This window comes from Protomyctophum parallelum (genome assembly GCF_964188405.1).
Source record: "Protomyctophum parallelum genome assembly, chromosome: 5".
Classification (NCBI taxonomy): Eukaryota; Metazoa; Chordata; class Actinopteri; order Myctophiformes; family Myctophidae; genus Protomyctophum; species Protomyctophum parallelum.
The window spans coordinates 46,487,368-46,514,877 of NC_139702.1; the positions used below are offsets into that span (position 1 = coordinate 46,487,368).

A 27,510-nucleotide genomic window follows, 5' to 3' on the forward strand; every position below is an offset into this window, starting at 1 on the left:
CGATATATATTGATATACAATATATTGTTACATGCCTACTCATTAGCCCGTGGACCCCCATTTGAAAAGATATGCCAGGGACCCCCATAAGAGAAGATTTTTACGGTTCTAGCAGTGATTCTCAACCCGTTTAATTTCAAGAACCCCCAGGTTTGACCTGAATTAGGTCTACGGTCCCCTATTTATTGGTATTTCTATCTCTGGGACCCCAATTTATATTGTCAAATTGATGTTAATTTAACTCTGAGAGTGTACAAATGTGTCACATACAGTCTTACCCAATACCTAATCTTTCTGTTTTATGAACACAAGGCTGCTGTACTTTATACCTCATACTTTAAATGCTTAGTATGAGCTGAGGTATAAAATACAGCAGCCTTGTGTTCATAAAACAGAAAGATTGGGTATTGGGTAAGACTGACCTTATGTATCTTTCAGGACCGCGGTGGATATCTTGACATTCCGTTTTCTTTTTCTTTTTTATGTTGCCACTACTGTTGGAGCAGCCATAAACTACACAGGTTCATCACGATGTTCTGGGCATATTTTGTAATGTTAGTGTTAGTAAAAAAGGAGGTAAAAGAGGCAGATTAAACATCAGTCACTCTGCCGTTCACTATAGTAGAAGAGGTGTGCCTGGTGAGGATTTAAACCCCGCAGCTATGTCGAGTCCGCCTACAGGAAATACGTAAGCTGCGACCATGAGACCCACTACGGAATCGGTCTATAGAGCACCGAAGTCTGACGTCACTTTCAGTAGAGGGCACCAGTACACAGGTTCATGTATTTCTTTAGTTGCATTGAAATCCCCATAGGGGGATTTTAGATCGCTTCACATAAGAACTGTGTTTGAAAAATAAACCGATAACCCCAGCCTTTCTGTCAGGGGAGTGGCTGTGTGTCGTTAATGATGTTCATTAATATTTGATACAGCCAGTTTCTGGAGAAAATGGAATTAATGTGGCCGCAAAAGCCTTGAAACTACATATGAAGGCAATGTCACTGCTAATATACGTCACACCCAGCTGTCAACACATTGTGTTCCTGAGATTCCTCGTTGACGTAAGCTCAGCTGGTGCTGACTCGACTCGTACTAACCACGAAACATTAAATATCAATAAAATAAAAATAAAAATAAACGTAATTAACATTCAGTTTCTGTTGTGCGACGGGCAGATGCAGCCACCCGCGTACCCGGAAATGTAGTCTCTGGGTTGTTTGACTCGCTTATTTTGTTACTCTTTGGGTATATTTGTACATTTCCACCTTCAGTCGATGCTTCATATCCATATGAGTGAAAAGGCCGGGGTGATCGGTTTATTTTTCAAACGCAGTTCTTATATGAAGAGATCTAAAATCCCCCTATGGTGATTTCAATGCAAATAAAAAATACATGAACCTGGGGACTGACGCCCTCTTCCGTGCTCTATTGAAGATAATAATAGGGGAGATGTATTGCACTGACTTCAGCACTGCCTGACCAGATGGAATATTGCAGCTATATGTCATCATTATAACTCCACATAAGCAACGCAAAGCCCATCTGGCTGGGACATCAGTGCAATGTTCAATAAACAGAAAATGTTATTTTACAAGAATAAACAAACACCATCATGAAACATGGCTCACTCACAACTCTAATCCAACAACTAATGTGGAGATGGAACACGGTTCAAAACTCCAGACGAAAAGTATGAGGCTTTCATGCCAATTTAAAATGTCTCAGGCTGTGATAAATCTAACAGCTTGTGCAGCGCTATCTTAGAACCTCCACACGGCTAAAAAGAAAGTCACCGTATACTATTCTGGCCTTAGTAAAAAATTCCATTAAGTTCTCTCACTGACCATCCTTTTGATGCCCTGGCTCAACTCCCACTGAGGCTAATTTCAGGATTGTTGAATCCGGTAACACGGCTTTGTTGAGAAGCAGCTAGCGGTCGTCCCAGCCAGGCTTGCCTTTTGAACTTCAATGCCTTTCAGACAGAGCAGTTAAAAGCCTCTTAGAAACACTGTCATTCAAACTTCAAATGAAGGAGAGAGTGAAGAGGAGAGGAGAGAGGCCGGGCTACACAACACATCTCCACATCCAAAGAGCTGGTTTTTACCCCTTCCTTTCACTTCACTTCATAATACTTTGAGCTGGTTTTTACCCCTTCCTTTCACTTCACTTCATAATACTTTCTACACGAGAGAGCAGGATTTCTAAAGTTCCTATGATATACATTTTGTGATATGATATGACTTTATGATATGAACCAATAGAACACCAAAGTCAGATGTCACTTTCAATAGAGAGTCACGCCCAGCTGTCAACACATTGCGTTCCTGAGATTCCTCGTTGACGTAAGCTCAGCTGGCGGTGACTCGACTCGTACTAACCACGAAACATTAAATATAAATAAAAAATAAATAAAAGAACGTAACATGTCAGTTTATGTTGTGCAACGGAGAGCTGCAGCCACCCTGCCTACCCAGAAATGTCTCTGGGTTGTTTGACTCGTTTCTAGCGCTTATTTTGTTACTCTTTGGGTATATTTGTACATTTCCACCTTCAGTCGATGCTTCATATCCATATGAATGAAAAGGCCGGGATGATCGGTTTATTTTTCAAACACAGTTCTTATATGAAGAGATCTAAAATCCCCTATGGGATTTCAATGCAATTAAAAAGTACACAAACCTGTGAGGACTGGCGCCCTCTACTGACAGTGACGTCAGGACTTCGGTGCTCCATAGCCGAATGGGGACGTACAAGTATAATCCATTGCTTAAACTTCACCGCCTCAATCTTGTTTCCTTAGTCGGAGGAATCCAGTAGGTTTGAATTGACATCCACTGACTCACTGCTACAGTAAGGAGTTATGATTTTACAAAGTAATCTTTACTCTCCTCCACCAAGTTCAACTTCAGTAAAGGCCGCAAATTAATTAATTGCTTACAGGTGAACGTTCCTGCATGACAAACCTTCCAGCCTCCCAAAACAGACTGTTTTAGCCACAGGACCTTATACTGTTACCTTCCAGGACCTTCTACTTACCCGCTAGCTTAATTAATTATGACAGTATGATGACATCTCCCCTCCACACACACCCACACCACACACACACACACACACACACACACACACACACACACACACACACACACACACACACACACACACACACACACACACACACCAGCCCTGACGCAGCCTCAGAAGACTGGAGGCTGCTGACATCCACCAACTCTCAATAATGCTAGAAAAACTTTGTCATAACAAGCTATAATTTTGGATGAAATGCAAAGCATCTGAATGGGCCCTATATGTTTGAAGACCTGCATCATCATCATCCTCATCATGTAACAATCAGAGCCACTTTCTATCTAGAGCAAGGATGGCCAGGTGGCAGTATGTGTGTTAACCAAGTGTGCATGCATAACATGCTCTACATCCTCTCTGTCAATAATTTTAAGGACATACAGTCAGTGAGTTCGGACTCAGAGTACATTGACAGCCAATGGCCCACTATCCAATCACAATACATGAATCAACAGTGAGTCATGTGGCATAGCATACTATTAGCACACATTTACACCGGACAGTTGACCAAGATCAAACATTCATGAAGAGGACACTAAATGCTTCATTGTTAATGGGAGAGTTTCCCCTATAAGAATGATGACTTTAATTCAGTGTCAGTCAGTGTGGTGTTTAACGTTAGCAGCTGATGGACTGGACAGTGAATTTCCCGTCTTAGAGAGATCAGGAATAGCACATTTAGTCTTGTTCTTAATTAACTTTTAATCTGCTTAATCAATGACCTCTTCCATACAGGAAAGGATTCCAAATAAGCCAGCTGGCACCTTCCTTTCCTTGCATTGAATTGTTGTTCTTTGCTAAATAAATAAACCTACAAACCACATCATTCTGTTAAATTTGAAATTCCAACGTTGAGAGGTCTTCTAAACAGCTTTCATACATATGGAACCCGGATTTAATACTGTCAATAAGAGTGGTATTATTAAGAAATATCCCAGCCCCTGCTTGCTTACAAACACACTGTGGACATTGAATACATCTGGAAAAGAATATTGATATTTGGTGATATTTGTTTTGTGACTTACTGCACACAGTGACATGAAATTATGTTCTCCAGCTAAAAGTAATGAGAAATGAATGGTTATTGAGTATGCAAACCATACTGTAACGATGAACTATGAATGAACTGTGGTAAAAAGAAGAATCACAACCGAAGTGAGGGGCGCTAATATATTAAAGTCTAACTCATGTTGATTAGGTGATGTAATGGTGATGTAAAACAAACAGTGCCAAAACAAACATTACATTCTCTTTATTGTTAATGGCATTTCATATTTGTGTTAGGGACAAGATGACGTACATTTTCCCTTCATTGTCAATGGCGTTTTTAAAATAAACATCGAACTAAAAACAAACCTGTACATAGCAAAAAAGAAGAAAGAAACAAGCTGAGAAAAGGTTATTGAGATATAATAATAGCAAGATAAGAGCGAAGGAATTAAATTATTTGCACAGTTTGTAGAATATTTGTTTCATAAGGAACAGTTGCATACTAGTAATCCACAACAATGAAACAGACAGTGGAAGCCACAGACTGTGCTAGCAGATATAGGAACATACTCCGTTGATTTGCAGTTGCCGCAGATGCCAATGATATTGATTCAGCAGATGACATATTGAAAAGAAAACAGAATGTTTCTTTTTAAAAGTATGTCACTGTTACAGAAGGGCTTGGTGATTTCTCCACGTGAAATCTTCAATACAGCAGTCCTATACTGCATATGGTATGTCAATAAATAGTCTGATCGTCTAACTGTAAAGACATTCTCTCTCTGAATTATTTGTGAAACATCAATACAGTATGTAGCCTAAGGCCTTTTGCGCACGCACGCACGCGCACACGGACACGCACACACACGGACATGCACACACACACACACACACACACACACACACACACACACACACACACACACACACACACACACACACACACACACACACACACACACACACACACACACACACACACACACACACACACACACATACGAATCATGGTCATGCTGCCTTCCCTTCTCTGTGTGCAGAGCGTAGAGCTAAACCTCATAGATCCTAAAACACAGAGCAACAGAGCTGAAACGTCAATCCAGTTAAAGGACAACTTCACCACTTTTCAACCTATCTTCGTATAATTGCCCCTCAGTAATGATCATGGTAAAATGGCCATGGCTCAGTGGCCCATAGCACTTACCCTAACCCCTTAGATAGCATTTGACACAGACTTATAGCATGTTATGTAGACAGCACTATAATTGTATTGTATATAGTCATAGCACGCCATAGTACATATGTATAGCATAGTAGTGAATATGTATAGTTTATTATGTATAGTGTATGTATAGTTTCATCATATAGATATTCCACTGTTACCTTCTTAGCTTACGCATGTTTCATGATAAATGCTTTTATGTGATGTATTCCCATGCTTTTGTTCTTGCTTAAATGTAAGTCGCTCTGGATTAAGAGCGTCTGCTAAATGCCTAAATTGTAAATTGTAAATTGTCCAGGCACCTTGGCTGGCAATCCAGTCTGGCAGTGTGCTACGGGCTCGACTCCCGATGGCCTTTACTGCATGTCTTCCCCCCAATCTCTCTCCCTATTTCCTGTCAGCCTACTGTCTGTCCCTCCATAAAAAATATAAAATAAAGACAAAATAAAACATTAAAAAAAGAAAAGGGCAGGGGCTGAAGCCCCCTTTGATGTCTATGTGTGCACGACCCTGCCAGTGATGCATTCATGCTCCACTCAAACTTATTACATTTTCTGTTCAGTATGCAGAACTTTGTTCTGTCTGTCTGTCTGACTGTCTGTAACATCAATACCATAAAATATAAATACACAAGGACAAAGAAAAGTCCTTGAGAAAAGTACATGACAATACCGCGGCCATCTTCCAACTTTTGTTTGCCATTAAATGAATGACTGAAAAGTCCTATCTGATTGACAGCCCATTCATCCAAACAGAAAAGTTCTATCTGATTGTATTAAACGTGTTAAAGTGTTTGTTTCATAAAAATACACGGTAGACAACATGTTATGAGCTACTTATTTTGTGTGTAGTTTGGAAGCGCTCACATTCAGTATTATTGTCCTGCTGCATCCTGCATTATGTGCAAATTCAAAACAGGTGGTATAGTATACTATACATGAGCCTGTTGAGTGATATCCAACAAGCACTTCCAGGCTATACACAACACGGAATAGACATTATGTTCTCTTCTTTCCACTTTAGCAAACAAACATGACTGACAGAAAAGAGGAATTATAAGCACATTATGGTGATATTAAATTAATTACACCTTTTTTGTAACTGCCTGAACAAAAGACACATGCAGGGAACAAGCATTCCTTCCCTGTGTGACAACCACACAACAGACAGATGGATACTGTTCAGTAAGTTGGAAGATGAATGGAGAGCGAGCATATGTGTGTGTGTGTGTGTGTGTGTGTGTGTGTGTGTGTGTGTGTGTGTGTGTGTGTGTGTGCGTGCGTGCGTGCGTGCGTGCGTGCGTGCGTGCGTGCGTGCGTGCGTGTGCGTATGTGCGTATGTGCGTATGTGTGCGTATGTGTGTATGTGTACACATGCGCTTGAGAGAAAGAGAAAGAGAGAGAGAGAGAGGCTGTGGCAGCTGTGTCTGACGGGGGAGTGGAAGCTCCGTAGAATATAGACACGCCTCTGGGAAGAGTTTCATTTAAAACCTCCAGCTGTGAAACACAGCACGGGAAAGAAAGGCTGCAGACTGTGATGATCAGATATATAAGACCATGGTGGCATGACTCATCACACCAGATCTATAAGACCATGGTGGCATGACTCATCACACCAGATCTATAAGACCATGGTGGCATGACTCGTGACACCAGATCTATAAGACCATGGTGGCATGACTCATCACACCAGATCTATAAGACCATGGTGGCATGACTCGTGACACCAGATCTATAAGACCATGGTGGCATGACTCATCACACCAGATCTATAAGACCATGGTGGCATGACTCGTGACACCAGATCTATAAGACCATGGTGGCATGACTCATCACACCAGATCTATAAGACCATGGTGGCATGACTCATCACACCAGATCTATAAGACCATGGTGGCATGACTCATCACACCAGATCTATAAGACCATGGTGGCATGACTCATCACACCAGATCTATAAGACCATGGTGGCATGACTCATGACACCAGATCTATAAGACCATGGTGGCATGACTCATCACACCAGATCTATAAGACCATGGTGGCATGACTCATGAGTCCAGATCAAGAGTTGTGTGTGGATCAGCAGTCCAGTCCAGTCCAGTCCAGTCCAGACCAGTCCAGTCCAGTCCAGTCCAGTCCAGTCCAGTCCAGTCCAGTCCAGACCAGTCCAGTCCAGTCCAGTCCAGTCCAGTCCAGACCAGTCCAGTCCAGTCCAGACCAGTCCAGTCCAGTCCAGTCCAGTCCAGTCCAGTCCAGTCCAGTCCAGACCAGTCCAGTCCAGTCCAGTCCAGTCCAGTCCAGTCCAGACCAGTCCAGTCCAGTCCAGTCCAGTCCAGTCCAGACCAGTCCAGTCCAGTCCAGTCCAGACCAGTCCAGTCCAGTCTAGTCCAGTCCAGTCCAGACCAGTCCAGTCCAGTCCAGTCCAGTCCAGTCCAAAACGACCGGCCGACGGTGTTTACCGGCCGGCTCGTCGGCCGGAACAAATGGATTCTGCCCTTGCTGGCAAGCTTCATTTGAGAACTACTTTTACAAGACCCACTCAACAATATCTATCAAAAAAAGGGAAAGAAATCCCATTGCTGAAAATAGTTTCCCAACCTCTTGTCTTCTCATCATCCGTAGAACGTCCAATAGCAGCTAGCTCATCATTCATGGAACGTCCAATAGCAGCTAGCTCATCATTCATGGAACGTCCAATAGCAGCTAGCTCATCATTCATAGAACGTCCAATAGCAGCTCATCATTCATAGAACGTCCAATAGCAGCTCATCATTCATAGAACGTCCAATATAGCAGATAATCATTCATAGAATATTGTTGGCGCTACAGAATAAAGTCACACACTTCCTCTGGCACGTATACAGCAGAGTCTCCCCCGCTGACTCCAAACAGCTGATTCCAACACTACACCCTCTGCTGCTGTGCATTCAAGGTTATCGTAGAAGTGGGCCTTTGGATATGATTTTGTCCACAATTCCATGCTGTGGAATGATGTTGATTGATGTTGGTACCATTAGGATAGATAACAGGCAAAACGTTGATCAAAATAACATTTAATCTACATTCTCTAATTGTGTAGACTTCTTGTAAATTGAGTAATGCAGATGTTTAACAATATTTAACTCTTGAGAGCGTAACATGAAACCAAATGGACCCAGTACGGGTCCATTTGGTTTTATTTGACACTGTGTGGCTCTGTGGAAGTGCATTCCCAGGCCCGTTGTGCTGACTCCATAGTGTACTGTATAAAGTAACAGTTGCCGTGCTAATAAACAATGCGTTTCACCTGTGCGCACAGCACGGCGCACAGCGTGGAGCACAGCGTGGCGCACAGCGCGGCGCACAGCGCGGCGCACAGCGCGGCGCACAGCGTGGCGCACAGCGTGGCATCATGACACACAGCGTGGCATCATGACACAGTGTGGCATCATGACACAGTGTGGCATCATGACACACAGTGTGGCATCATGACACAGTGTGGCATCATGACACAGCGTGGCATCATGACACAGTGTGGAATCATGACACAGTGTGGCATCATGACACACAGTGTGGCATCATGACACACAGTGTGGCATCATGACACACAGTGTGGCATCATGACACACAGTGTGGCATCATGACACACAGTGTGGCATCATGACACACAGTGTGGCATCATGACACAGTGTGGCATCATGACACAGCGTGGCATCTTGACACAGCGTGGCATCATGACACACAGTGTGGCATCATGACACAGTGTGGCATCATGCCACAGTTTGGCATGATGCCACACAGTGTGGCATCATGACACAGTGTGGCATCATGACACACAGTGTGGCATCATGACACACAGTGTGGCATCATGACACAGTGTGGCATCATGACACAGTGTGGCATCATGACACACAGTGTGGCATCATGACACACAGTGTGGCATCATGACACACAGTGTGGCATCATGACACAGTGTGGCATCATGACACACAGTGTGGCATCATGACACAGTTTGGCATCATGACACACAGTGTGGCATCATGACACAGTGTGGCATCATGACACACAGTGTGGCATCATGACACAGTGTGGCATCATGACACAGTTTGGCATCATGACACACAGTGTGGCATCATGACACACAGTGTGGCATCATGACACACAGTGTGGCATCATGACACAGTGTGGCATCATGACACACAGTGTGGCATCATGACACAGTGTGGCATCATGACACACAGTGTGGCATCATGACACAGTGTGGCATCATGACACAGTTTGGCATCATGACACACAGTGTGGCATCATGACACACAGTGTGGCATCATGACACACAGTGTGGCATCATGACACAGTGTGGCATCATGACACACAGTGTGGCATCATGACACAGTGTGGCATCATGACACACAGTGTGGCATCATGACACAGTGTGGCATCATGACACACAGTGTGGCATCATGACACAGTGTGGCATCATGACACAGTGTGGCATCATGACACAGCGTGGCATCATGACACACAGTGTGGCATCATGACACACAGTGTGGCATCATGACACACAGTGTGGCATCATGACACACAGTGTGGCATCATGACACACAGTGTGGCATCATGACACACAGTGTGGCATCATGACACAGCGTGGCATCATGACACACAGTGTGGCATCATGACACAGTGTGGCATCATGACACACAGTGTGGCATCATGACACAGTGTGGCATCATGACACACAGTGTGGCATCATGACACAGCGTGGCATCATGACACACAGTGTGGCATCATGACACACAGTGTGGCATCATGACACACAGTGTGGCATCATGACACACAGTGTGGCATCATGACACACAGTGTGGCATCATGACACACAGTGTGGCATCATGACACAGTGTGGCATCATGACACACAGTGTGGCATCATGACACAGCGTGGCATCATGACACACAGTGTGGCATCATGACACACAGTGTGGCATCATGACACACAGTGTGGCATCATGACACACAGTGTGGCATCATGACACAGTGTGGCATCATGACACAGTGTGGCATCATGACACACAGTGTGGCATCATGACACAGTGTGGCATCATGACACACAGTGTGGCATCATGACACACAGTGTGGCATCATGACACACAGTGTGGCATCATGACACACAGTGTGGCATCATGACACACAGTGTGGCATCATGACACACAGTGTGGCATCATGACACACAGTGTGGCATCATGACACACAGTGTGGCATCATGACACAGTGTGGCATCATGACACAGTGTGGCATCATGACACACAGTGTGGCATCATGACACAGTGTGGCATCATGACACACAGTGTGGCATCATGACACACAGTGTGGCATCATGACACACAGTGTGGCATCATGACACACAGTGTGGCATCATGACACACAGTGTGGCATCATGACACAGTGTGGCATCATGACACAGCGTGGCATCATGACACAGTGTGGCATCATGACACACAGTGTGGCATCATGACACAGTGTGGCATCATGACCACAGTGTGGCATCATGACACACAGTGTGGCATCATGACACACAGTGTGGCATCATGACACACAGTGTGGCATCATGACACAGTGTGGCATCATGACACACAGTGTGGCATCATGACACACAGTGTGGCATCATGACACACAGTGTGGCATCATGACACAGTGTGGCATCATGACACAGTGTGGCATCATGACACACAGTGTGGCATCATGACACACAGTGTGGCATCATGACACACAGTGTGGCATCATGACACAGTGTGGCATCATGACACAGCGTGGCATCATGACACAGTGTGGCATCATGACACAGTGTGGCATCATGACACAGTGTGGCATCATGACACACAGTGTGGCATCATGACACACAGTGTGGCATCATGACACAGTGTGGCATCATGACACAGTGTGGCATCATGACACACAGTGTGGCATCATGACACAGTGTGGCATCATGACACAGTGTGGCATCATGACACAGTGTGGCATCATGACACAGTGTGGCATCATGACACACAGTGTGGCATCATGACACACAGTGTGGCATCATGACACAGTGTGGCATCATGACACACAGTGTGGCATCATGACACAGTGTGGCATCATGACACAGTGTGGCATCATGACACACAGTGTGGCATCATGACACACAGTGTGGCATCATGACACAGTGTGGCATCATGACACAGTGTGGCATCATGACACACAGTGTGGCATCATGACACACAGTGTGGCATCATGACACAGTGTGGCATCATGACACAGTGTGGCATCATGACACACAGTGTGGCATCATGACACACAGTGTGGCATCATGACACAGTGTGGCATCATGACACACAGTGTGGCATCATGACACACAGTGTGGCATCATGACACACAGTGTGGCATCATGACACAGTGTGGCATCATGACACAGTGTGGCATCATGACACACAGTGTGGCATCATGACACACAGTGTGGCATCATGACACAGTGTGGCATCATGACACACAGTGTGGCATCATGACACACAGTGTGGCATCATGACACACAGTGTGGCATCATGACACACAGTGTGGCATCATGACACACAGTGTGGCATCATGACACACAGTGTGGCATCATGACACACAGTGTGGCATCATGACACACAGTGTGGCATCATGACACAGTGTGGCATCATGACACACAGTGTGGCATCATGACACACAGTGTGGCATCATGACACAGTGTGGCATCATGACACACAGTGTGGCATCATGACACACAGTGTGGCATCATGACACAGTGTGGCATCATGACACAGTGTGGCATCATGACACACAGTGTGGCATCATGACACAGTGTGGCATCATGACACAGTGTGGCATCATGACACACAGTGTGGCATCATGACACAGTGTGGCATCATGACACACAGTGTGGCATCATGACACAGTGTGGCATCATGACACAGTGTGGCATCATGACACAGTGTGGCATCATGACACACAGTGTGGCATCATGACACAGTGTGGCATCATGACACACAGTGTGGCATCATGACACACAGTGTGGCATCATGACACACAGTGTGGCATCATGACACACAGTGTGGCATCATGACACACAGTGTGGCATCATGACACAGTGGGCATCATGACACAGTGTGGCATCATGACACACAGTGTGGCATCATGACACACAGTGTGGCATCATGACACACAGTGTGGCATCATGACACAGCGTGGCATCATGACACACAGTGTGGCATCATGACACACAGTGTGGCATCATGACACACAGTGTGGCATCATGACACACAGTGTGGCATCATGACACACAGTGTGGCATCATGACACAGCGTGGCATCATGACACACAGTGTGGCATCATGACACAGCGTGGCATCATGACACACAGTGTGGCATCATGACACAGTGTGGCATCATGACACAGTTTGGCATCATGACACACAGTGTGGCATCATGACACAGTGTGGCATCATGACACAGTGTGGCATCATGACACAGTGTGGCATCATGACACACAGTGTGGCATCATGACACAGTGTGGCATCATGACACAGTTTGGCATCATGACACACAGTGTGGCATCATGACACAGTGTGGCATCATGACACAGTGTGGCATCATGACACACAGTGTGGCATCATGACACAGTGTGGCATCATGACACACAGTGTGGCATCATGACACAGTGTGGCATCATGACACAGTGTGGCATCATGACACAGTGTGGCATCATGACACACAGTGTGGCATCATGACACACAGTGTGGCATCATGACACACAGTGTGGCATCATGACACACAGTGTGGCATCATGACACACAGTGTGGCATCATGACACACAGTGTGGCATCATGACACAGCGTGGCATCATGACACACAGTGTGGCATCATGACACACAGTGTGGCATCATGACACACAGTGTGGCATCATGACACACAGTGTGGCATCATGACACACAGTGTGGCATCATGACACAGCGTGGCATCATGACACACAGTGTGGCATCATGACACACAGTGTGGCATCATGACACACAGTGTGGCATCATGACACAGCGTGGCATCATGACACAGTGTGGCATCATGACACAGTGTGGCATCATGCCACAGTTTGGCATCATGACACACAGTGTGGCATCATGACACAGTTTGGCATCATGACACACAGTGTGGCATCATGCCACAGTTTGGCATCATGACACACAGTGTGGCATCATGCCACAGTTTGGCATCATGACACACAGTGTGGCATCATGACACAGCGTGGCATCATGACACACTGTGTGGCATCATGACACAGTGTGGCATCATGACAGTGTGGCATCATGACACACAGTGTGGCATCATGACACACAGTGTGGCATCATGACACAGTGTGGCATCATGACACAGTGTGGCATCATGACACAGTGTGGCATCATGACACAGTGTGGCATCATGACACAGTGTGGCATCATGACACACAGTGTGGCATCATGACACAGTGTGGCATCATGACACAGTGTGGCATCATGACACAGTGTGGCATCATGACACAGTGTGGCATCATGACACACAGCGTGGCATCATGACACACAGTGTGGCATCATGACACACAGTGTGGCATCATGACACACAGTGTGGCATCATGACACAGTGTGGCATCATGACACACAGTGTGGCATCATGACACACAGTGTGGCATCATGACACAGTGTGGCATCATGACACAGCGTGGCATCATGACACAGTGTGGCATCATGACACAGTGTGGCATCATGACACACAGTGTGGCATCATGACACAGTGTGGCATCATGACACACAGCGTGGCATCATGACACAGTGTGGCATCATGACACACAGTGTGGCATCATGACACACAGCGTGGCATCATGACACACAGTGTGGCATCATGACACACAGTGTGGCATCATGACACACAGTGTGGCATCATGACACAGTGTGGCATCATGACACACAGTGTGGCATCATGACACACAGTGTGGCATCATGACACACAGTGTGGCATCATGACACAGTGTGGCATCATGACACACAGTGTGGCATCATGACACACAGTGTGGCATCATGACACACAGTGTGGCATCATGACACACAGTGTGGCATCATGACACAGTGTGGCATCATGACACACAGTGTGGCATCATGACACAGTGTGGCATCATGACACACAGTGTGGCATCATGACACACAGTGTGGCATCATGACACACAGTGTGGCATCATGACACAGTGTGGCATCATGACACAGTGTGGCATCATGACACACAGTGTGGCATCATGACACAGTGTGGCATCATGACAGAGAGTGTGGCATCATGACACACAGTGTGGCATCATGACACACAGTGTGGCATCATGACACACAGTGTGGCATCATGACACAGTGTGGCATCATGACACACAGTGTGGCATCATGACACACAGTGTGGCATCATGACACACAGTGTGGCATCATGACACACAGTGTGGCATCATGACACACAGTGTGGCATCATGACACAGTGTGGCATCATGACACAGTGTGGCATCATGACACACAGTGTGGCATCATGACACAGCGTGGCATCATGACACACAGTGTGGCATCATGACACAGTGTGGCATCATGACACACAGTGTGGCATCATGACACAGTGTGGCATCATGACACAGCGTGGCATCATGACACACTGTGTGGCATCATGACACAGTGTGGCATCATGACACACAGTGTGGCATCATGACACACAGTGTGGCATCATGACACAGTGTGGCATCATGACACAGTGTGGCATCATGACATAGTGTGGCATCATGACATAGTGTGGCATCATGACACACAGTGTGGCATCATGACACACAGTGTGGCATCATGACACAGTGTGGCATCATGACACACAGTGTGGCATCATGACACAGTGTGGCATCATGACACAGTGTGGCATCATGACACACAGTGTGGCATCATGACACAGCGTGGCATCATGACACACAGTGTGGCATCATGACACAGTGTGGCATCATGACACACAGTGTGGCATCATGACACAGTGTGGCATCATGACACAGCGTGGCATCATGACACACAGTGTGGCATCATGACACAGTGTGGCATCATGACACACAGTGTGGCATCATGACACAGTGTGGCATCATGACACACAGTGTGGCATCATGACACAGTGTGGCATCATGACACACAGTGTGGCATCATGACACACAGTGTGGCATCATGACACAGTGTGGCATCATGACATAGTGTGGCATCATGACACACAGTGTGGCATCATGACACACAGTGTGGCATCATGACACAGTGTGGCATCATGACACAACAGGCACGGCGCACAGCGCGGCACACATTGGCCACTGAACTGAGAACACAGAAAATAATATCTCAATCACTATCTGTGAGCTTGTCACTCATCCCATATTATATAAAGTTTCCTATTATGTGGATGGTTTACCACTGGGGAATTAAGAAGTTGGAGAATCTAGTCGTTTTATTTTATTTTTCATTTGTTTTATATATATTCGTGACATTGACAAATCACTGTTGAGTGATTTTTGCCTGTTGTCATTGCAGCTCAAAAGGCATCAGAACACACAGAGAAAACACCAGACCACAGAAAATCCACCGAATGTTCAAAGTTCAGGTGATGTGGGTGTAATTGAGGTCATAAAAAACCTAAAATTAAAATGAAAAATTAAAATCTACTGTACATCATGAAACCTTTAACTTTTATCAACTTATTTAATCTTTTATTTATTTATTTATTTTACTCCTAACATCAAACGGTAAAAAGTAACTGCCATAGCAGTTACGCAGTCTGCTCTGGGGTAGCATGGAGGGGGGGGGACAGAGAAACAGGAAGACAGATTTGAAACTATATTCACAAGGTAGAAGTAGTGCCACGTATGCAGATAAAATCAGACACTATACAGCCATGAGGCACTCAAATATTTTATAATCACGCGCAGGCAGGCAGCCAGGCACACACACACACACACACACACACACACACACACACACACACACACACACACACACACACGCACGCATGCACGCTACCTGAGCAGAATAGGAAATGGTGCAGCACTCTTAAGTACTGTCCCTAAATCTTTGACTACTATTCACGAGTTGCCCGAATAAATTGTAGAACACTTTCCCTGCAATTCGTGAGCTGCCCAAGTTATGTTTTCATTGTTTAATCCACGTTTTTAATCAATTTTAAGTCATACAGTCAAATCCACCGGAATGAGATATGAGACGCATTTTGATGACGTCATCGCAAAAAGGTCCGTCGCTCCGGCATGCAAAGGGCTATGGGAAATTGAGTCCCTGTTGTTTACAATGGCGAATCTGTTGTTGTTGTGACCGCCGCTATGGAATACTTTACGGTTTTAGGGGAGTTTATATAAAAAATGGTGTCGCAAGGAACAGATATTATAAAGATCCAGGCTATACAATAGCATTAAGTCCATAATGTACAGAGGGCATGAAGGCACTGGGGTCATTGTGACCTGATAAAACTCTCTTTCCGTAAAAAACGAGGATCCACAGCTGTCTCCTGATAGTATGTTGGCTTTGTTTACACATTCCAAGAGCTGCTATCAAACTGCCAAGGCTGAATACATGTAGGCTAAGATCTAAACAGGGCTACAGTAGGTATTGGGGACAGAGACAGTGGGTGAATCTGGCAACAGAGATCTACCATTATTATAAATGATAATAGGGCCATGAAATGTGTTGTAATCTCTAAGTACTGGACCCTCGTCTGGTTCTGACAGACCGGTCTTGTGTGTGTAGGCTGAGGTTGGTGTGTGACGACCCGGTTGAATCATTCCTTGGTCCGGCGGCGGAACAGACGGACGGGCCGGCCCGGGAGAACAATAACATGACACGAGACTGTATCACGCTAAGACGTTCACAAAGTTTATTACATACATGCAGAACATGTATAGCTTTTGGATCCTCATGTACTAATGACGTCACTAACTAGACATCACAATCTAGCTGCCTGCAGCACGCTGACCTTGCTGCTGTCTAACTAACTGTCTCCACTCCAGGAGCCGCTATGAAGTATGTTACAGTTCAGGCAGTACACAATACATATCAAGTACATTGTATATTCACGTACAAGTACACAGCATAGGCACTCAGATCATATCATGTTGTATACTACAACAAAATACAGGACGAGGACAAACAACAATATAGGCTAGCTAGGCCAAAGTTAAAGATGATATGGACCTCTCTGACCTGACAAATAGATATGGTAAACTGTCCAACTTGACATGACGTGTAAATAACATCAATTTTATCCATCAACGGTGACGCAATCACGCAACTAAGGTTTGCTTCAAGATAGGTACAGTATATAGAGGGGCCAATCGTCCGTAGAGGTCGGCAGTACTTGCACACTCTGCTTGCGCACAAATAGGCCATGTATGACCTATACTTGTGTGCACTGTCCAGTGTGTCCAGCCCTCTAATAACTCACCGTTGTTAGAGTCTGGCCTGACCAGCTGAGAGTATACCTTCATGTGTCGAGGCGAGAACCCTCCCGACGTCACCACAATGAGGTGTCATGTTGACCCAGCTCCAGCCGGGTCGCATATACATACCGATCGATGGGAATGAGTTAGAATAGATTTCAGAACTGCACATTGTGGTATGTAAAAGGTATATTCTCTCTCAGAATCCTGCCCAAGTGGATAAATATGAAACCTAAAACATGAGCCCATAGGCTGCACTAGATCCATTTAAATATGACACCTAAAACATGAGCCCACAACTTGGACACTCAGGCATGAAGGAAGTTCAAGTTCAAGTCCGTTGCTCTCCCCATGTTCCTCATAATATGGGGACTAGGTTGGCGGAGGGTGTGTAGAGCCCAGGATCACATTAGATCATTGACACAGGGGTGAAAAATGGGTTACAAAATCGTGGGATAAAAATGTAATTAAAAATAAAACATGAGCCCAGGCTGCACTAGATCCATTTAAATATGAAACCTAAAAACATGAGCCCAGGATCCATTTTCACTTTTCAGTGATGCACACAATACCAAAAGTGCAGTTTCTTTTTAATAGTAAAAAAAAAGTTCAAAAGTATTGGCATCAGAATATACTTAAAGTACCAAAAGTTAAAGTAGACCTACTCGTGTGTGAACTTCTACATCTAGTATTTTCTTACTTTATTACATGTAGGACTTGAAGTGGTTAATGTATGTTCTGTAATAATAATCTAAATCTGCAAAGAAACTAGTAACTAACAGTAGAATTAATAGTACTGAAAATTGGGAAATCACACCCGTGTGAAGTTCTCATGTTCTCATAATGGACAGAGACTCTCAAAGCTGGACATAGGAGGGGCTAGCGCGCCTCAAAAATACCTCAATTATATTTAAGCACAGTGCTTGAGTACATGCACTTAGTTACACTATCCACCACTGAAAAGTGATGGCAATTATGATATCGATCAAACTGTTTCAAACATAATTCACATTATGTGTTTTGCTAGCAAATAGCAAAGTATCCGTTAAAACTTTCCAGGGAGGTCGTATTTTGCTGCCATTTAAACTGCTCAGGCCTACGTTTTGTTTGGTCTCTAAGCTCAGCTCCTTGGAAACGGGCCTGGTGAATGAAACACAGAGAAAGGCCTTTAGAAAAGAGTCTCTTTTGAGAAGAGAGGCCCCACCATGCAGGGAGACAATGTGTTTGAGCTCTTTAACCCTGCAAGACCCGGATATATTTATACTAAAAAAAGAGATTTCAACCTTACTATACTACTTTGTACTACTAGGACTAATAAAGTATTAATTTATATTTGGGGGCTATCTTTCACAATAATAAATGTACATGTTCTATGTACATGTACAAATGTACATCACAAAAACATATATATTGCAGGCCTTTTACTTTTTTCAGGGTTAAAGGTCAAAGGTTAGAAATTGTTAAAAATAAAAGAGATTTTGAAGTTGTGTGAATTTCTGCCTCTGTGGGGGGTATTTTTATGCAAATATCATGACCAGTGGCATTGCAAGACTAAACAATGAACATCAATGATGATGTCTAGGTGGAGAAAAACAAACAGAACAAAAACATTAATTAAGTGATTAATTAAAATAAAATATTGACCAAAAGCATTGCTGGGTCCTGTAGGGTTAAAAACGTAACCATCTGAACCCGAGCAAACCTATTCTGTGGGGACCATTCAGCAACAATCTGCAAGCTCACAATACAATATATATAGATCTACAAGCTCACAACAACGCGTTGTACAATAACAAGTGAATATTGTACTGTACTGTACTGTACTGTACTGTACTGTACTGTACTGTACTGTACTGTACTGTACTGTACTGTACTGTACTGTACTGTACTGTACTAAAATCAAACAATATAAATACTGGTACACAATTTTTTTCTTCTGATATAACATTGTAATGTTAGAGACCACAGAAGTGAACCTTTCAAGCCTGTTACTCTGCAAGACATTAGTCACATTACTCTATGACTATAAGCCATATCTCCAAAACTGGTAGGTCAAACTGAACAACCAATATGTCAATTTGAAGCTTTCACATGACATGAACAAATCAATGACTATTAGCCTGGGTCAGAAAGGGTCACAAATGGTGGTCCTGGTCCGTGCCGTGGCTCAAATTATGCTGCCCCCCCCCCCCCCCAATCCACTACATGGTTCAATTTTCACATAGGATGCATTTGCACAGTGGTGGAAAAAGTACTCAAATGTTTTAATTTAAGTAAAAGCATCAATACTGCAATGAAGAACTACTCTTACAAGTACAACTCAGGAATTCATACTTGAAGCACTTGAGTAGATGTACTCGGTTCCTTTCCTCCAGTGCATTTACAATGTGCTGCTGATGACTATGCAGGACAACCCCCCCGCCCCCCCGTCCCCCCCGCCCCCCCGTCCCCCGTCCCCCGTCAACAGGCTGCGTTCTGCTGACTAAGCATTAGCAGTTCAATCACAAATGGGGGATGGGCTGCAGAGTGGAAACACAGAGCAGCTGGACCGCCATGCTTTGATCAGAGATGTTCTTCACTGTGTTTATAGAGACATGAAAAGCAGAAAAACAATAATACTTTTCTTTTTAAAGCAAGATTTGCTCTCTTGTGAAAATAGCAGTCCCATTTTCTATAAGAAAGCCCGATAGCCATGACATATGAGTGCTTTATATATAAGCCATCAATATGCCATGTTGCATTGTTGTCTCCACCAGGCCGAAGGCATGTGGGGAGAGTATGTTTTGCACTCCGTCCGTCCGTGTGTCCGTCCGTCCGTCCGTGTGTGTGTGTGTGTGTGTGTGTGTGTGTGTGTGTGTGTGTCCGTCCGTGAGCAGCTAATCTCGGCCACCGTTAACCCGGTCGATGCCAAATTTTGCACACACACTCCCTGGATGCCAACGATGAACCTCTGCCCCAAACTTTCCAGAACGGCCTGTTATAGCGCCACCAGGAGGCCGCTTTGTGCAAAACAAGTTTTTGCACAGTACACCTACAGATTTTGTCCAAACATCACGCAAATTGGTACACAGTCTCTCTAGAGCCATTCAACGAAACCGGTCTTTCACATTTCTCAGACTCCATCCTGATTGGTTAAGATTGGCTTCCAAATTTCACAGGAGTGCTCAGTTTCAAACAAAATGCTGCAAATCATGAACACATCGCGTGATTTCCGTGAAATTGTGCACCCACATTCCCACTAGGCCGAGGACGAAATGCCACATGAACAATTTCAACTCAGCCTCAAGGTGGCGCTATAACTGGCCGGAAAGTGTTTTTACCTCTAACTGCACGGATCTGTGGATAACTTTGTATGCCAACTCCCTAGAGGCCAAGGAAAAACCTTTGCCTGGAATTTTTCACATCTGCTCTTTATAGCGCCACCAGGAGGCCGACATATGTAAAACACATTTTCTATTATTACTCCTTCAGATTTTCTCCAAATTTCACGCAAATCGCTATACACTATCTCCATAGTCATGTGATCAACACGGAGCGGCACCATTTCCCATCTTCCATCCTGATTGGCTAAGATTGGCTTCCAAAGCTCACACGATTCGTCCATTTCGAAAAAAGCCCACAAATCACAAACACAGTGTGCAATTTCCGTTAAATTATACACGCACATTTTCACTAGGCCGAGGACGACATGCCACAATTTATTCCTCAAAATCAGCCTCACGGTGGCGCTATAACAGGCCAATTCCTGTTTTTAGCTATAACTGCATCGATCTGTATATACAACTTATGTATGCACACATGGAAAAACATTGTACCTGCATCCCTCCAACACGAACCTCCGGCCCAAATCTTCCTCAACAGCCTGTTATAGCGCCACCATGAGGCCACAACCTGACCTGCCCTGGTGGAGACCTGTGCCGATTGGCACTTTGTCTAGTTTTTTTTTCTTTTTGTTCTTTGTGGGACTGTATGTGATGTCTCGTTTGTTATTAGTCCATTCAACACAATCCTAAACAAGTGATGAAGTAATGCCTAATTCATTCCTGTGGAATTACAATCCACACTAGAACAAACAAAACAAAGGATTAAGAGGCTGAGTAGTAGAGGGGGGTATGGGGAGGTGTTGGACCAAAGTATACACAAGTTTAATATTGTGGTTCTTAAGCTGTGAGTGACTCCACTCTTTCCAAAACAAATACCCACCACAGTTATAATGAGTCAGCCACTATACTAACTTTATCAAGTCCTCTCAGAGAAATGGGATGGTTGCCAAGGCCCGCTCAGAAATGGGATATTTGCCAAGGGGATGGGTTTTCTGGAGTATAAACACAGTCCCTCTCTCCAGGATTGTGTGTATTTTGTTTTCGTGATTAATGCGAGTATAATACGTGCTTGATTTTGCAGTAGCTCTTCTAAAGAGCAACAAAGCCAATTTTGCAGTATTTGTTCTATTTACAGCTGTGCCAAAAACGTGAAAACCAGCAAAGCAAAGTTACCCTGAATCTCAACCTTATGGCTGAGAGCTGAGCCAGAAGGCAAAGCTCTCCGTCTACAGAGCAATCTGACTTCCTACTCTCACCTATGGTCATGAAGTGTGGGTCATGAGAATAAGGTCGCGAGAACATACTGTATACCAAAATGAGTTTTCTTTGACGGGTGGCTGGCATCTCCCTTAGAGATATACGTAGGGTGAGAAGTTCAGTCACGCGAGAGAGACTCGTAGTAGAGTCGCTGCTCCTTAATTCGCCTGGAAAGGAGCCAGCTTATGGTTCGGGCATCTGGTTTGGATGCCTCTCGGGCGTCTCCCTAGGGAGGTCCTCGAAGCACGTCCCACCCCGGGGCAGACCAAGGCGCAGTTGGAGGAATCACATCGACTCACTGGCCTTGGACCGTCTCGGGATCCCCCAGAAGGAAGTCACTAATGTTGCTCTGGAGAAGGAAGTCTGGAGCTCTCTGGTGGAGCCGTTTCCCCCGCGACCCGACTACGGATAAGCGGTTGAAGACGGATGGATGGATGCATAATAAGTAAAACCTTCCTTTCCCTTATCTATGGCATATTGTGTCGATACAGACTTTGAGACAATAGAAAATAAAGTAATGTTATGTTATGTGAATAACGCTAACATCCATGATTAAAATATCACACATTTTCTGACTGCTTTGACAAAATGCGCTCTAAAAAAAAGCTGCTGGTATATAAGAGCAGTCGCATGCAGATGAGCGGATGCGCATCTGATGGGTAAAAATATTATGGATTATTTCGCCTATACATGTCCAGGAAGGAACATTGACACGTCTGTATTGAATGGTTAATTATGCGGAACATATTGGAACGGCAGCCTGGAGGGACTGAATGCAGGGCAGCACAGGTGTCATGTTTAACTCATTAAGGCCACGTACGGGACCGCATCTGAGTCACGTTATAGCGTTTAACCACTTCAACCATTGGGTTATGCTTTAGTTGTTGACAAATAGCAGATCTACAAGCTCGTAGCGCGGCACCGAGTGTCACGCTACGAGCTTGTAGATCTGCTATTTCCAGCTCGCTGGAACAACATATTTTCAGATGGGGGGTCCAGTGGCCAAATATAGATAATTCTGTGGGTCCTTAACATGAAAAGGTTTGGCCAATGAAAACTGTCAGGATTTGGAATACATTCTGTATAGAATCCGGCAAACAGGTCTTAATGGCTTAATGTTGCCGTTCTTGTTGTTGAAGATACGTGGATGCAGCTCTAACTAATTGGCTCCACAGGACCATTTTTGACGAACGGCATTATATCACAGACGCATGCCGGCACGAGTCACAATAAGCCAGTGTGAGCGCGCTCACGCAGTCGCGTGCTCACACCAACTGCACAAACTGCAACACAAAGGAATCCATGGCCGTGCATGAGCCAACAGCATCAGGCTATATAGTCTAGTGGCCCAGGCAGGCCAGCCAATGCCAAACACCAGCACTGGTTTAGCATCCTAATCCTTTTCTCCCAATCTACTTGTTATGACAGTAAGTAATTCACCATGGGAAAGATACGTGTGACATAAAGGGAGGCTTCCTGACAGACAGTGCAGGGGAGTTTCACTTTCTGAATGTAATGTAATTATTATCTATAGCGTAACGCTGTTCTTTTCAGCTCCACCACACTCCACTGAGCAGGAGACCTGTACTAGTCACCATCGCAGCGACCCCCCCCCCCCCCCGGCATCCCACCTATAGCTGTGAACACGGAGCGATTGTGTCTCACAATAAGAGCGACTGAGTCCAATGCACCGCGGAGGTTTCAAACCGGTGGCGTAATTGTCGCACAATTTTGCAACCTATTTTTTCCACCCAATGTCAATTATCTAATGTAATCCTGGGTGCTACACTTCCTCTGCCAACCTGGGGGGCGGGGGAGGGGGGGGGGGAGTGTTACATTCTTATTGAAGGCCTGGGGAGAGAGTATGTTTTGCACTCCGTCCGTCTGTCTGTGTGTGTGTGTGCGTGTGTGTGTGTGTGTGTGTGTGTGTGTGTGTGTGTGTCCGTCTGTGTATACAGCTAATCTCCGGGGTAACAAGATGACTCGCCCCATTTCAGTTTTCCTCCCCCAGTGAGGGGTGGGAGAGGCTGGACAGCAGACAGCTGGACTTTGAATCTCTCTAACTATAAACTTTCATGACAGCAGACAGCCTAAGTACAAATATAATTTATGAAAAGGTACTACAGTGAAGTCTGTTCACAGAAGTTGTTGTAGGCTATGTGGGGATTATCTGACGAGGTACCATTCGTGCAAAACCTTACAATAAATTGTTTATAGGGTCAATATAAGTAAAATAATATAGCCTTTCTACAGGAGTATCTTTTTATATTTTTCCAAAAATAATACAAACAGCCAATAGCATATTACAAAGTTATCCCCCTCACTGGTGACAATTCCGGGAGGAAAAACGGGCAAGCACCGGGGCGAGTCATCCGGTATTCATCTCCGGCACCGTTAACCCGGTCAATTTTGCACACACAATCCCTGGATGCCAAACCTCTGCCCCAAATTTTCCACAGCGGCCTGTTATAGCGCCAACCAGGAGGCCGACTTTTTTATATTACTCCTCCAGATTCTGTCCAAAAATCTATAGTCACATGACCTATAGTCATGTGTTCAAGACGGATCTGTCCGATATTTCATATTCCATCCTAATTGGCTAACATTGGCTTTCAAAGTTTGCAGGATTAGCCCGTTTTTTTCTTTTTTTTATAACTTTATTTATAAGATTTTCAGTTTTTGTAGACAAACAACCCCACATATACCCCACCCTCCCCGGTTCCATCACAAAACAAAACAACAACAACAACAAAAAACAACAATAAAATAAAATAAACAGGTAGTAAAGGGTATAAATAATAAATGAATGAAATAAATACAATAAATAAAAATTGCCTTTTACTAGATTAAGGGGCTACACAGTGAACCAAATTACATGGATTAGCCCGTTTTTTAACAAAAAGCCTAAAATTATGAACGGAGCGTGTAATTTGCGTGAAATCTTTCATTCACTTTCCTACTAGACTGAGGAATATATCCCAGCCTTTTCACATTGGCCTGTTATAAGCGCCACCAACAGGTGGATTTTTGCAAAACCCATTTTTGGAACAAAATCCTCAAAATCATCCAATTGCCATCAAAGTCATAAGAACAAATGGCACCTTTTTCACATTGGCCTATTATAGCGCCACCAGGAGGCCACAACCTGACCTGCCCTGGTGGAGACCTGTGCCCCGAGGAAGGGGTACTTTTTCTAGTTAACGTGATGTTATAGGCTACACTGTGGTTTTTGATGGAATGATCAATCAGACCTATATATATATATACTTTGTTGAAAAGGAAATCCTATAGCAAAACTATTGATCACTTTTTCATCCATCACCACCAACAAAAAACTCCATGAAACACCTCCTTTCCCCAGAACGGTGCTTGCTTTGTGAACAGTAGGCCAATTTAGATAAACAATTATATTTAGCACACAATCTATCTACAATCTATATACGTGCGTGCGTGTGTGTGCGTGCACGTGTGTGTGTGTGTGTGTGTGTACGTCTGTAATCCATATAACTCGGAAACCGTTTGCCGCACCGACTTCAAATTTCTGAGCCGGCGGGATGCAACCTTGTCCAGAACCGGTACAAAAGCCTCTGTCCATGCAGGCTCTGGACAGGCCCAAATTAGCCATTATTGATCACACCTGATCACCCCTATGGATATTAATAGTTCATAAACCAGCTGTACCTGTGTGACCAGCGGCTCCAGCAGCCTCTCCACGGTCAGGGTTCGGATCTCCAGACTCTTGGGGTCCCATTTGAGCAGGATGGGGGACGTGGCAGTCGTCATGTTTTCTAGGGGGGACACAGTTAAAGCAAAACGTTAGAACAGTGGTTTTCAACCAGTGGTCCTTGAGGGGGTTTCAGGAGGTCCCCAGCTAAATGAAGAGTTGGTAACCGCACCGGTCCATTTGGTTTCATTTTACACTCTCATGCATTACGTAATTTACAAGTGTACACAATTAGAGATTGTAGAATAATTGTTATTTTTGATCAACGTTTGCCTATTTTGATCTCTGCTATGCAGACAAAATCCTATCTAACGATAACACAATTCTACGTTTTGGGTCTGAGAGGCTAAATGTCAATTTGGTTTCATTTTACGCTCTCAAGAGTTACATTATTGTTAAACATATGCATTAATTAATTTACAAGAAGTCTACACAATTACAGAATGTAGAAGACTTGTCATTTTGATCAAAGTTTGCCTGTTATCTCTCCTAATGGTACCAACATCAATACAGCCTGGAATTGTTGGCCATAATGTCAAGTCTTGGGTCTGAGAGGCTAAATGTCATCAAATGGTGGACCGTGGCTCAAATGCCAAATAAATAATGGGCCTTAATGAAAAGGCTGAAAACCACTGTATCTAGACTTAACAGTTAGCACCAGGTATTCCATAACCACTTCAACCATTAGTTCATACTTTAGCTGTTGAAACATAGCAGATCTACAAGCTCATAGCCCAGCAGTAGAGTTCTCAAAGGGCCTCAAAATTAAGGCCTGGGTTCTGTATTATGAACAGCAGCTCGAGGATGACAAACAGTGCATGTGTGAGTACCAGGACATTATTAATAGACGATTTGTGGAAGAAAATAAAGTTTGGAGCTACTAAAATACCTGCATTAGAATGAAGACAACTATAGCTGCATTCTAACTGCATTGTACTATGGGAGGGGTGGGGGGAAATGGAGAACAGGAGGCATACTACTGTATGAAACATTTAAAGGCCAACATGTACTGTACGTATGTTGGGACAGGATTATAGGCTGATTCAGGGTACAGTACATGTGTTTGGTGTGTATTTTTCCTTTAATGACTCCCCTGGAGATTTGCCACCATACTGTATATCTGAAGTAATTGCGAGGACTGAACAATGAACATGCCATGGTCAGCAACTATGGAAGTGTGACTGTAAGCAACTTCACGTTGAAAACCCACGTTAAAAATGGTTATATTATATATATATATATATATATATATATATATATATATATAAATGGTACAAAAACAGTATAAAAATGTGTACAGTACTTGTATTCTTTGTTTTTATTATTATTTTTCTACTCACTCTAGGCCTTTCGGTGCATGGGCATAGGCTACATATTATATTCATATTGTCTGTGATTATGGATATTGTACTATTGTGATATGGTATA

At 44.3% G+C, this 27,510-nt stretch overlaps 1 protein-coding gene across 3 annotated transcripts in view; it reads right to left on the minus strand.

Moving 5' to 3' along the window:
• ctnna2 (catenin (cadherin-associated protein), alpha 2) overlaps positions 1 to 26,141 on the minus strand; it is a gene marked incomplete at its 5' end in the record, with an annotated part of 572,500 nt that extends 546,359 nt beyond the window's left edge. For all 3 annotated transcript variants that reach the window (XM_083764543.1, XM_083764544.1, XM_083764542.1), the window contains one exon: positions 26,040 to 26,141. In XM_083764543.1, the coding sequence (XP_083620669.1) occupies positions 26,040 to 26,141 (102 nt within the window). The remainder of the gene's footprint in view (positions 1 to 26,039) is intronic.
• Between the last annotated feature and the right edge of the window lie 1,369 nt (positions 26,142 to 27,510).